The sequence below is a fragment of the Actinia tenebrosa genome, unplaced genomic scaffold, assembly GCF_029948245.1.
Source record: "Actinia tenebrosa isolate PJP-AT-01 unplaced genomic scaffold, QUT_ActTen_1.0 PGA_scaffold14__42_contigs__length_11649687, whole genome shotgun sequence".
NCBI classification, from domain to species: Eukaryota; Metazoa; Cnidaria; class Anthozoa; order Actiniaria; family Actiniidae; genus Actinia; species Actinia tenebrosa.
Window position 1 is genome coordinate 5,530,391 of NW_028292574.1, and position 12,800 is coordinate 5,543,190.

At 47.4% G+C, this 12,800-nt stretch overlaps 1 protein-coding gene across 1 annotated transcript in view; it reads right to left on the reverse strand.

Moving 5' to 3' along the window:
* Positions 1–10,241: 10,241 nt before the first annotated feature.
* The window catches only part of LOC148911295 (uncharacterized), a 5,965-nt gene continuing 3,406 nt past the window's right edge, over positions 10,242–12,800 (reverse strand). The window contains exon 2 of the mRNA XM_089029937.1: positions 10,242–12,667. Coding sequence (XP_088886063.1) covers positions 10,242–12,667 — 2,426 coding nt within the window. The remainder of the gene's footprint in view (positions 12,668–12,800) is intronic.

Consider the following 12,800-nt stretch of genomic DNA (forward strand, 5'->3'; position numbering starts at 1 on the left):
ACATTTCGGCGGGGCGTTCGTGTAATGTTGGGTTTAGGATCGTCGATGAGACCAACAACCCATTAATGCCTTACAGAGCAAAAAATAGTAATAGGCATCCGGTTCATTTTTCTTTGGAGCCCCCCGTGAGTAGCGCAGAAGATCTAACGCCAGCAACGTTTCATATGATAGCCAATTGCCAACATGCAAAGCTTCAAGTTCGTCCCAGCGAGTTGAGTGGCAAAGACAGCCGCTTTCGGATAAATGCTGCTCCGACAGAAGGTCCTCCGACGGATGCTATTTGGAATCATAAGCCCATTAGCACTATGAGTGCTATACCCCTGGTGCCAAATTACCAAGGCGGGGCTAATACTATCTTTACTTATCCTAAGCCAAGGATGCCTCGGATGCACGACGACGATAAGCCCCCAGTAATACACAAGGACAAGATCAGCCCTTCATCTTCTTCAGGAGGACCACCCCGATAGCTACTACCAAGATCCAAATGTTATTTCCCACGAACTTTAACAGTTCTCCGCCGGCCCTAAGTGCCAGGCCAAGAACACTACCAAGCAGCCCAGGCAAGCCGGCTGCCATTTTCTTCCCTAAGTCCGTCAAACCAGAACCCAGTTTTTTTACGCCTGCGCCCGTAGCCTTAAGCGCGGACAAGATTACTTCTACTACGCTTGAAATAGCAACCGCAAATGCCAGCGGAACGCCATACTTCACCAGAGCTCTTTTTACTTTTTCCTTGGTGGTAAGCCCCAACTCCCGCTCCAGGTTTTCCTTTTGCGTCTGTAATTCCGCAAGGCGTACCTGAAGGGTTTCTGCCTCCTTTTGGGCTGCCTCCCTTTCCTCTTCGTGGCGAGCCTGGTCATTGATTATTTCCTGCTGTTGTTCTATTTGTCTTTCCAGGTCTTCAATAGCCTGATCTCTTTGCCGGATTTGCTATTCCTTAGTGTTAATTTCGGCAACCAACTGCCGCCGTTCCTCCAAAGATCCGGCTATGGTGATATGCAAGTTTTTAGCTTCTTCCTTACTCATATCCAGGTCTCTTAGAGCGAGCTCGAAGGCCTTTTGGGCTTGGTCCCTATCGCGTAGGGCATTGTCTCTTTGTTCTCTCATTTCTATTATCCTTTGGTTCTTATCGTTAAGTTCTCTCTTTTGAGCATCGAGGAGTAGTCGGTTTTGTCTCATGTAATCTGCTTCCATTTCCTCCAGTGTTTCTTGCAGCTCCTCGGCGAGTTTTTCTAACGCAACCTTTTCATTCAGGGTTGCCAACCTTTCTAACGCACTTCGGGTAGCTAGTTGAAAGCCTTTTAATCTTGAGACGTCACCCCTAACGTCACCATTCTCATCGAAGAGGGGTTGTGGTTTCGTCCAGCGGTTTTTGTCGGGAAATCTCAGGTCTTGGACGCTTATAAGGACTTTGCTTCCGCGTTTTGTGAGTTTTATGTCGTCGGCCTCAATGCGGGAATAGCGCTGCCTTAGCTCTTGCGTTGCCCATTCTACGGTTTCCCGTGCGGTTGCTTCCTGCTCGTTCATGTTTCGAAGTTCCAAGTACTCAGGGACGGACTTACCGCGGTTCCTCGATTGCCACATGCGATTCAAGGAGGTCTTAAAGCTTTTCCACTTACTGCCGTACTTATTTTCTAAGGCCATGTCGTATATTAGGGGGTCGGACTCCGCGCCTTTAGTCCATGCGTCGAATTCTTCATCGTTAATGTCTACTTGGCCTTCTTCGGTAAGGGGGTCAAAATCCGTTCCTTCTACTTCCATTACATATGATAAGCTCAAAGTTAAACCCCAACGTATTACCTAAGCAGGTTGGCGGACTAAAGGCAGAACGCACCTTTCACCGGGTTACATTCACGCCCAGCAGCGCAAAACCAGGAGAAACCTTGTACGTAGGCGTGCCCCGCCTAACTGATAACCTAGTGTTGGTTCCTGGCACGTTAGCGTTAAGGTTTGACCTGGCAATACAACCAGGTACGAAAATAGAAACTTACGTCGTCAATAACGCAGGCCGCAACTTGGTCTCTAAGATGAGGATCAAGTTTGCCGGGGAATCCTTGCTGGACTTAAATAGGTACGACTTATACACCACCTATAAGGACCTATGGTTAACGGCCTTTGACCGCGCGCAAAGAATAGAGCAGGGAATTGGCAGCGTTATCTTACGTAAGGTTCGCAGCGACACTAAGACGCAACATACGGACTCCAGCGGCGCAACGGCAGTAGCAGACGCCACGAGGATAAAGACCGCCTATGCTATTAAGTATGTTATCCCGCTGGACTTTGAGGTGATTACGAACCACGGCGCGTATTATCCCAGGCAGCTAAGTGAGTTACAGTTTGAAGTAACCCTAGCGGATACCACGAACATTTTACAGATGAATGCGTCCGGAACGGCACTTTCTGGGAGCATTCACCCCTATTCCATCACCAACTTAGAACTGCAGTACGAAACCGTATACAGCGAAGAGCTGGCCCGTAGTGCTGGCATGGAATACAGCTCCGGTAAGGCATTCCTTTACGACCACGTAGTGATGTACAAGACGTTTAGCTTCCTGGACAAGACGGACGAGGTTATCAATCAAAGTATTAACCTCCCCCGAAGAAGTCTCACGGGGTTGATGCTGGTGTTTGCCAAACCCTACGAGGCTGGTAAGCGCGACAGCGAGGCGTTCTTTAATCCCAACATTACTAACGTAGGGATAAATGTCAACGGCGTTCCAAACAAGGTTTACTCCCAGGGAATAAAGCCCGCAGACGTGTACAGAGAGGCAATGCGCAAGTTTGGCGACCAAATTAGCCCCGAAGAATTCTTTAAGGATAAATATGCGCTGTGGATTGACATGCGCACAACGAACGACGAAGACCTGCATGGGCAGAGTTTGCGGCTGGTAAACACCCAGGACGGTATCACTTTGGAGATCAAGCGCACAAAGAATTCCTCCGCGGGCGACGGCGACAAAATAAACTGCTACGTCTTCGTGGTGTCTGACGCGCAGTTGAGCATAGAAATGAACCAATTGAAAAGCGTTGCATACTGATTCGTGCTCACTCATCCTAGATTTTCAAAGAAAATATGGTATATATACGATGCTACGCGTATTTGAAAACAACGACACCAAACTGCGATGCACAGTGCAAGGCGAAACTTTGTACTTTAAGGCGAAGGAAGTGGCGGCTGCGTTGGATTATGAGAACACCAAGAAGGCTATTAGAGACCATGTTTCTGAGAGGTAGCAGAAAAGATGGGCTGACATGCAAGGGGCTCCAAACCGTTCCCCTTCTACTATTCACCCGCATTCCGTGTTTATCTCCGAGCCCGGCTTGTATCAATTGATATTCAGCTCCAGGCTGCCAAAGGCCGTGGAGTTTCAGGATTGGGTCTTTGAGGAAGTCCTACCCGCGCTGCGTAAGACAGGCAAGTACGAGATCGAAAGGCGGTTTAACGGGCCAAACAAATTGGTATTCAAGATCGAAAACGAGTTTGACCTACATAAGAAGGTGGTAAATTACATTCGCAGGTTCTACCCCCAAATGCTTGTAACCCCTGGTCTAGGCGAACTGCAGGATTCGGACGGCAAGCGTATAAAGTGCTGGTAAAAGGGCTATCAACGCGGCCAGCCTGATCTGCTCATCCTTAATGCTCACAGGCGGTACCACGGATTCTGCATCGAGTTGAAGACTCCGAAAGGCAACGGGGTATTGTCTGAGGATCAGCGCCGCATCTTAGACAGCTATGAGGAAAATGGCTACAGGGTGCTAATAAGCAACGACTACGACGACATCTGCAGAGCCATCGCGGAGTATGCGCGAGGAATTCGCCTGCCTTGTAGGTGGTGCTGCAAGCGCTTTAAAAGCACGGACACTTTAAAGACGCACTTAAAGATATTTCATAGAATATATGGCGTTTAATGCTGTGAGGCAGATACACTGGCGAGACTTAAAGGAGGGAGTTACCTACGAAATAAAAAACTACGTAGCCTTTGAAGAAATTGACAGGCTACGGTTGTTATTGGCGCATGAGGGTGTCACGTACAGCCTGTGGGCGCCAGATCGCGTCCGATACGTCAACGAAGGACAGGAGTTTACGCATCTGAGGTCGTATGGGAAGAAGGATGGTCGCTGGGCCTTTGACGTCGCAAAGTGCATCCTTCCTTCGGTCCTATGTGGTTAGGCGCGTCTAAGGTAGAGTCGTCGACAATGAGGGTCGGCGACTCTTTTTTAACGCAGTCAGCAGGGAGTTCACATGTAATACAGTCCATATGCTTAAGGTTGGAAATCATCTCAGAATGTTAAGATATGGTTAAATTATTGTTAAGGAAGGTCGGAAACTATATCAGAATCCGCCTCAGAATGTTAAGATATGGTTAAATTATTGTTAAGGCAGTTGAATATGTGTTCCTCTTCTCTTACACATCCAAACCTCTCACATTGCTGCCTCCAATATTCCCTGTTAGTCCATGGGACCCCTTCTAACGCGTCAATTCGTGGTATCGTTCTGCTGATCTTTCTAAAGTAGCCTATTCGATTCCTTAGGTAATCATTCTTATGTTTACAACGACTCATAAGATCGCCGCACTGGTAACAACCCGCTCTAGATCGTACTTCCCTGCAAGGAATTGATAACTATTCTCATGCCTTTTCTTATGCGTTTGAAGACGTTGACGGCTACTAAGGACCTTAAAACAGTAATTACACTGCGTAGTCCTACGGCAAACGCCCTTCTTTACGTGTTGCTGCAGCTTTTGAAGAGTGCTGAACGCGCTATCACAGTCATTGCAGACCTTACTGATTGGCTTCTTTGTGCAAACTCCGTGCCAAACATGGTATTGCAGTCTTGATTTGGTACTAAATACCTTCTTACATTTTAAGCAGTCCATATATACTTAACAATTTTTTAACCACCATTTAACATTCTGAGGCATCTTTTGGAGGAGTTTGAGACCCAGCTTAACAATATTTTAACCCCTATTTAACATTCTAGGAGGAATTCTGAGATAGTTTCCGACCTTCCTTAACAATAATTTAACCATATCTTAACATTCTGGGGCATTTCTCAAAGGAGTTTGGCGGTAACCTTAACAAGATCTTAACCATATCTTAACATTCTAGGAGGGTTTCTGAGATAGTTTCCGACCTTCCTTAACAAAATTTTAACCTCCATTTAACATTCTACATGGGATATCTCATAAAGTCCACGACGGACTCCTTGGCCCACGTTGCCATCGTTATCAGCGCGCCAAACCGTTCTGCGCGCTTCAGACCGCACATTTCCTCATATAGTTCCTTTACGCGTTCACTCAGCCGGTCTATCTCCTCCCTTTGCATTTCGACCGTCCTCTCCAGGTCTGACTTTTCTTTGACGAAGTTAACCATTGCTTTGACTGATTCCACGGGCTCCATATATACCAGCAAATAAATTTGCTTCAAGTTCGGCAAGCAAGCTTGCCTCTAGTGGATTTCGTAAGAAATCCTAGTATATGATGAACCCAGATCACATGCCTTGTAACGCTCTGATAGTAGGACCCACCGGCTGCGGAAAGACCCAGTTCGTCGTGGAGCAGCTATTAGGACCCTTTAGATACCGTTTCGACTATATCGTGCTGCTTTGCTCCACCTACGTGAATAACCGCACCTGGACGGGCGTGGGCGTAAAAGATGATGACTTCTTCGTAGATATCTTAGATCCTAACGAGTTATCTGGACATCTTAAGTTCTGGCACAAACAATTCCCTAAAGATACTCAGACACTCCTCATATTGGACGACATTGCCTGCGGGGACGACGTAAAAAGACGCACTTCCGAGCTCGTTAAGCTCGCCTTTAGCGGCAGGCATGACAATATTAGCGTTTGGTTGCTCTCGCAGCAGCTAACCAGCGTCTCTAAGCCCTTTAGGGAAAACATAGGGTCACTTGTCGTATTTTATACTCCGAGTAAGTCTGACCTGGAAACCATCTTAAGCGACTACGGCGGTGAGATATCCAAGGAACAGTTGCACGAATACATGCGGCATTTAAAGACGCACCAACATTCCAAGATGATCTTTTCTTTGAGGTTTCCCTACACGGTTGGAATCTATGATTCCTAATGTATATGGATATTGAGCAGCTCTTAGATGAAGTCCCCACACAGCTAGACGAAAGTAACCTTAAGGAACCACTTAACATCCTTGTATCTTCTGGGAAGTGCAAAGAAATGATAGGCAAGGAACTTACCCATGAGCAAGTTTATAAGTTGTCAGAAGAAGAAGTTAAGAAGTTCCATAAGAGGTATGAGGCCGCCCTTGCAAGTAAGACCACGGACGCCGTAGCGGACTCAGCCATTAAGCTGGCCACCAAGCTTCTCGGACTTGCGCTGCCCATAGACGACGTGGAGCAACTGCGGAAGGACATAAGCGAGGACTATGTCATCGCCCAAGAACTTAAGATAACCTGCGGGTGGTTGTCTTTGAAGTGCGGTAAGTTAATGGCAGTCGCCTCTGCGGCACTTCACGTAGCTCAGCACGTTGACTTGAAGGAACTTACGATGTCTTGGAAGGACTTCAAGGAGGACAGAGAAGTTGAAAAGGTCTTCCAGGCGGCACTTGCTGAGGTACCTGATCAAGTCGCCTCAAATCCTTCTTAAGTGCTTACTTAAGTCATTCTCAAGTCGCCACAAGTACTTACTCAAGTTACTTGTCAAGTCCTTCAAGTCCTTAGATATAAATGAGTGAAGCTGAATCAAAGGCGGAGGAGCAGCCCCAAGGGGAGCAGAAGATTACAAAGGCTAAATCTCCAGGCAGAGTCGCTGCCGGAAAGAAGCTCGCGGAGATGAACAAGAAGAACAAAGCCAAAAAAGAAGAAAAGGTGGAGGACGAAGGCGAATCCTTCATTAATCCTGGGTACGTCATCGGCGCGTTGGGAGTTGCTATAGCAGCAGGCAGCCCCTACTTACAATGGCGGGCTACGAAGCCAAAAGTAGAACCCGTGCATGTGACGCAGGAGCCTCCTAAGAGAAGCAAAATACCCGTAATGGAATAGCAAGGTCATTCCCATGCGTAATAACCTTCTCGCTCTGTAATATAATGTCAACCGCGTTATTGAAAACTCTTGAAGAAGCAGCTATTATTACTTCCATTGTTGCGGGTATTGGTTGGGTAGGTAAGAAAGTGCTCAAAGAAGACTTTACTGAAGACCCAAGCAAGAGCTTCGCTAATTTTGCTAAGATGACCGCTGCCGTTGGTGGGGCTATCATGGTAAAGGATTACCTACGGAAGGAAAAGTACATCCCTAATGTATAATGGCTACTATGATAGGAGGTTCACTAATTGCTGCTTTAGCATTTACTGGCGCCAGTTACGCAGGTAAGTACATAGAAAAAGCGGTAACTGGCGGAAGTAGTCTGGAAGCCGAAAGGAAGAGACACGACTTAGCGCTGGAAAAGTATCAAAGGGACGTGGCAGCTTGGAATGAAAAAAGACAAGCTTACAGGGATTGGTTGGATAAGAACTACCAAAACAAGATGCAGGCGGATAAGAACTTCGAAAATACGGACTACACCTTTAAGCTCTATGCGCAAGCACACCCCGACTTTAGAATGAGAAAGCCCCAGTTCAAGAATTACTACCAGCCTTCTAAGAAACAAAAAGACAATGAGTTGGTCTTCGTAGGAGTCGCAAGGCTCGCCAGAGGCGTGGCGTTGGCGTATCTCCTCTAGTGACGCGAAACATGAGCGTCTAATATATAATGATCGTCTTTTTGGAAAGCGACAAAAATAACTTTACCGCTTCTTTGAATCCTCCCATTAAAGCCTATAAGGTTCGGCTCATAAGTTGCTCTTTGTACAATTCTTGGTATAATTTAATTAATGGCATGGTTACCGAGCATACGGGGTCTAACAATTATCAAGGCGTAATGCTACCCGATGGGCATTACACCCCGATCACACTGGCAAAAGAATTAGCAACGTACGGTTATACTCTCACCACGGGATTACCACACGAAATGACCTTCAAACATAATCTTCCTAACAATTTCTCGGTAACCCTAGGAAAAGCTGATGCATTGGGATCTTTACTGGGTGTCTCAGGCAAGGACATTACCAACACGGCCATACCCGTGAAATGGAAAGTCGCATCCTCTTATGAAGTCTATTGCGATTTGGTCCATAGTTACAGCAATGGAAAAAAAGTCTTCTCTTATGTCCAAGTTTCTGCCCAAAGGTAATTCATTTGACCCAGTAGAATACACTCCCATTTCTTTGAGCTATGATTTGTCTCATTTGGTAGAAAGCATAAACATCACCATTAAAGTGGACGGAAAGACGGTGGATTTTAACGGACGTAAGATCAATCTTGTTTTGGAATTCATATAATGGGTCGAACTGAGGACAAACTCAAGAGGATTTACTATGGGCTCGAAGGCTATTGGAGAGGAACGTCAGCTATCAAGAAACTTGCAGCCGCGGCCAGGGTATCAGAAGAAACGGCTAAGAACTGGTTAAAAAAACAAACCCTCTGGCAGGTCTATCTTCCCGTGCCCTAGTACATTCCCAGGCCCAGCTTTACCGTAAATGCCCCCAATGAAGTTCATCAGGCGGATTTGCTCTTCTTACCGCACGACAAGGTGAAAAGAAAGACCTATAGGTACGCTTTGACCGTAGTTGATATCGCAAGCAGATACAAGGACGCCGAACCCGTAACCAGCGAGGATTCTGGGGAAGTCGCAGAAGCCCTAGGTAGGATTTATAAGCGCGCCTTGAAATGGCCCAAGCTACTGCAAGTGGATGCGGGAACAGAGTTCATAGGCGTGGTTACTAAGACCCTGAAAGACCACAGCACCAAGATTAGGAGAGCTGAAGCTGAGTACCACAGGGGTCAGAGCATCGTCGAAAGATTCAATAACACATTGGCCAAGCGTCTCTTTGGGTACCAGTATTGGAAAGAGCTGGAAGATCCCTCCAAACGCAACAGGGAATGGACTCAGAGGCTCCCCCAGGTCATCGCGGTTTTGAACAACGAGGAGGCCAGGGCTACGGGGATGAGACCTAAGGATGCCATGAAGAAGAAACACGTGGAACATAAGTCCTACGTCAGAAGTTCAAGGGCGGTCTTCCCCCAGGAAAAGAGATTAAGCGATGTCACGGTTCGATATCTCTATGAGCCGGGTGAATTAGAAGGAGGATCCAAAAGAGCTACGGATCCTAATTGGTCTTTGGAAACTTACCAGATCCGAAGCGTAATAGCTAAGAAGGGTCAGCCCATCTTGTATTATCTTTATGATGGTCCCACTCGTGGGTTCGTCAAAGAAGAACTGCTTATCGTGTGATTACCAAACGCGTGCGTATGGATACCATCGTCATGCATCCACCTCTTACCGTCAAATGCTGACAGCGACACCTTCTCTTGGGTGACGTTGTGTATTTAATGTTTAAAGGACCGCAGGGAGTTCATCCGATGCTTCTGCGTCTTCTGCGTGCGTAGGACGTCAATGTAGGACTGATGGGTGATGTCCTTCTTGACGACGTATTTTTTTTACGCCCTTGGCTTTCTTGTCTGCGCCGTCTGTCTTTAGGACGCTGTACATTTTGGGTTTGAGACCCACGTATTCCACGATGGGCTTGCCCAGCATCTCATCTTTCATCTTCCCGATGACCTTCTTGTTCTTCGCAGAGTACAGGGGATGGTCGCGTGGGTAGCCCGAGGTGTCGTACTCGTCAATGTCTTCGAGGCAGTCCGCGTAGACGTCGGGGGTTTCTATCTCCATTATTAGGGAGTCGGTGTCGGTGTATAGGAGGCGGCATTTATCGCCGTACTTTGGTTTAAGTTTGTCGTAGTAAAATTCGTACATCAGAAGTTTAGACAGCTCCAGCACGGTAAAGCCGGTGTATACAGGCTTGTTGAGGAATAGGTTTACCTTCTTCATGTGTATTACGAAGAAGTTTAGCATGTCTACGTAGCGTACGAATCCTGGCTAAGATACGTAGGCCTCTGCTTCCTCCCGCGTATTTACGATCTTTATGGAAACGCGCTTGCGAATGTTCTCCATGGTCTTACCAAATACGGAGTTGTTCATTAACTTAAAGAGATTCTTTTCAAAGTCGTTCTTTGCCGCGGTTCGCTTTTGCGTGTTAAAGTCAATGTAGGGCTGCATCCAGGGCTCCTGACGGAACTTCAGGGCGCGGTGCACCTTTGTCACGCGCATTCCGTGGCGTACGTAAAATTGAAGGTTGCGGTAGTGAACCACGTACTTCTTTTTGTCAATTAGGTTCATGGTAAGTTTTCGGTAGGGTTTGTGTAGGTAGGACACATCTTCTTCTGTAGTGGTGACAGCTGCTCGAAGGGTATTTCGATTGCCTCCGGTGCTAGGGGGAAGTCGTCGTGAAGGTCGTGTAGTTCTGGCGGGTATTCCAAGTCTACCTCCAGGATGAAACCTTTGCGACTGTCGGGTCTTATTTGCATGTAGAAGTCAATGTCGCGCGGCTCTGTCCATTCAAAGTCTCGCACTGGAAGGTATTGAGACATCGCCCAACCGTAAAGGTTGTTTGCGTCTAGGTAGAAGATGTAGGTGGAGGGCTTTTCGGGGTCGTATTCTACGAGGGGGTTGTTAGCGCGTGCGTAACGCCGGGATGGCTCGCAGACGCCACCTCGAATACCGTCCTCCATGAATCTGTACATGTCGTACTCGGTAAGTAGGTCCAATTGAGCGTTGGTCTTCTTCAGCAGGGCGCTCCAGGACAGCCCGGGAGCTGTGTAGAAGTTGGCGGGGTCTAATTGGTAGTACTCCATAGCCATCTTACGGAAGTTTTGAAATACGTCGGATAGGAGAACAACGTCGGATCGAAGGTAGATGTCGTGGTACTCTCCCATGTCTTTGCAGTCGTACTTTGTCCAAATGTCTAAGGCATGCGGGTATTCGGCGTCGGAAATGCCTGCTTCGTTAAGGGTGCTGTAGAAGGCTTCCTTCGGTGGTAGTGGCTCATCAAAGCGCTCCCAGGAATCCATGTATTCGTAGGGGTAAACTCCCTTACGTTCGGCTCCGTATTGGTCGGAAATGGGTGAGTTGTCGTTGTACTTCACCAAGTTTGCTAGAGAGTCGGCCACGAACTGCTGGGAATCTAAGAACTTCAGCTTGCCTATGGTTACTGACATGTACCGCTCTTTGTTGTTGGGTATGCATTTGACGTCGTGACCATCAACGCCCTGCAGTAGAAGGTGAGAATCGTAGCCGCGAAGGTTGTGGAAGAAGACGGGAATATCCATGTTTGGGTCGATTCGGTGTCGACATCTCCAATGTGCTGCCCCTTTATAGGTCCCGGTAAGTTTGCAGTGGTCTAAGACTTTGTCTACGTAGAAGTCTTCCTCAAGTGGTTTATGAGAGTGAATACAATGCGTGGAAGGCTTTCCAGCCTTTTCACCCTTGCGAACGTATTTTCCGCATTTGTAGTGCGCTTCTCCGAGGTAGGCACCATCTTCTGACCATGCCTTTTTTGCCTGCCGTCCAAATTGGAGGAGGTTTTGGTTGCATACGTGACACGTCATTGACTTTGCGTATGCGGCTTGGTCTTCCTTTGAGAGCTTGGGCTTCTTCGCTATGCGCAGGCGGCGTCGAATTTCCTCTTCTTCTTCCTTAACGGCTTCTAGGAAGCGTGCGGCGGCATCTTTACCTCGGTATAGGACTGGTTCGTCTGCCTTACCGTCGCTGCGCACTACTATGTAGCCGTAGGAACAGATCTCATGAAGACCTTTCCGCTGCGTGTTACCTGGTTCTTGGTATTCGTCGGTGATTACGCCTTCGAAGTCTGCGTAGATAACGTAAGGAACTTTGTTTTGACGCTTGTGGTCTTCGTAGAATAGGTCTTTGTCTGCTGGCATTTGAATGCGCTGCGCAACTTCCTCCACGCCTCGGCAAATACCGTCGTGCTTTTTGAGGGCTTTCAAGTCGGGAAAGGGAAGTAGGCAGGAATCGCAGAAGAACTTCTTACATTTATGCTTGGTATGTCTGTAGAATAGGCGACTTAGGTTCTTGACCCAGGAATAATGCCCGCCGTGGTAGAAGAGGTGGATGCGCTCTCCTGGATGCTTTGACAACATTAGTGGGACTATGGTCTCTTCTCTGGCTCCGTAGACGTTTATTGCTAGGTCGTTGCGCTCTTCAAAGTCTGGTATGCAGTGTAATTGCATTGGAAAGCTTACGTCGGTCCAGTCTAGGTCGTCTGATGGGTAATTGCTCATGCGTGCTGTGTTTTTATCGACTGGGTATAGGGCAGACCTAATTGCCCACTGGAAACACTTGTCGTCATCGTTCTTGACACTTAGAATGGCTTTCTTTCGCTCTATCCAAGCTGGTAAGGGTACGTAAGAACCTTCTCGGATGGGCACGTAACGCGCCATGCTTATCTTCATCTCCACTATTTCAGTTACCGTCCATCCGGATCCTTCTTTGGTATAGTTGGCAAGCGTCTCCAACATGCCCTCCAGCACAGTCGACAAAATCGGCGTTAGGTTAGTAGACTCTAGTACTACTAATGACTTGGAGCGTAGCCAGACCGTAGTTTCGACATCGTCGTTCTTTATCAGGTCTAATTCTACCACAATGCTTGCCTTCAGGGCACCTAATTCTTCAACTCCCTTTGCTAAGGCTCGTCGCCTTTCATTCTGGACTTTAACCCAAAACTGCCTAAGGTCGATTTCTCCTTCGCCGGGATGGAACCAGGTTTGAAATTGTATCGTGACTCCATATATATAGGAAGTAGTTTATACCTTATATGAGGTCATCGTAGTCGTATGTGCAACTTTGACAATGCCAATCTCGGGGGGGATTGAAAC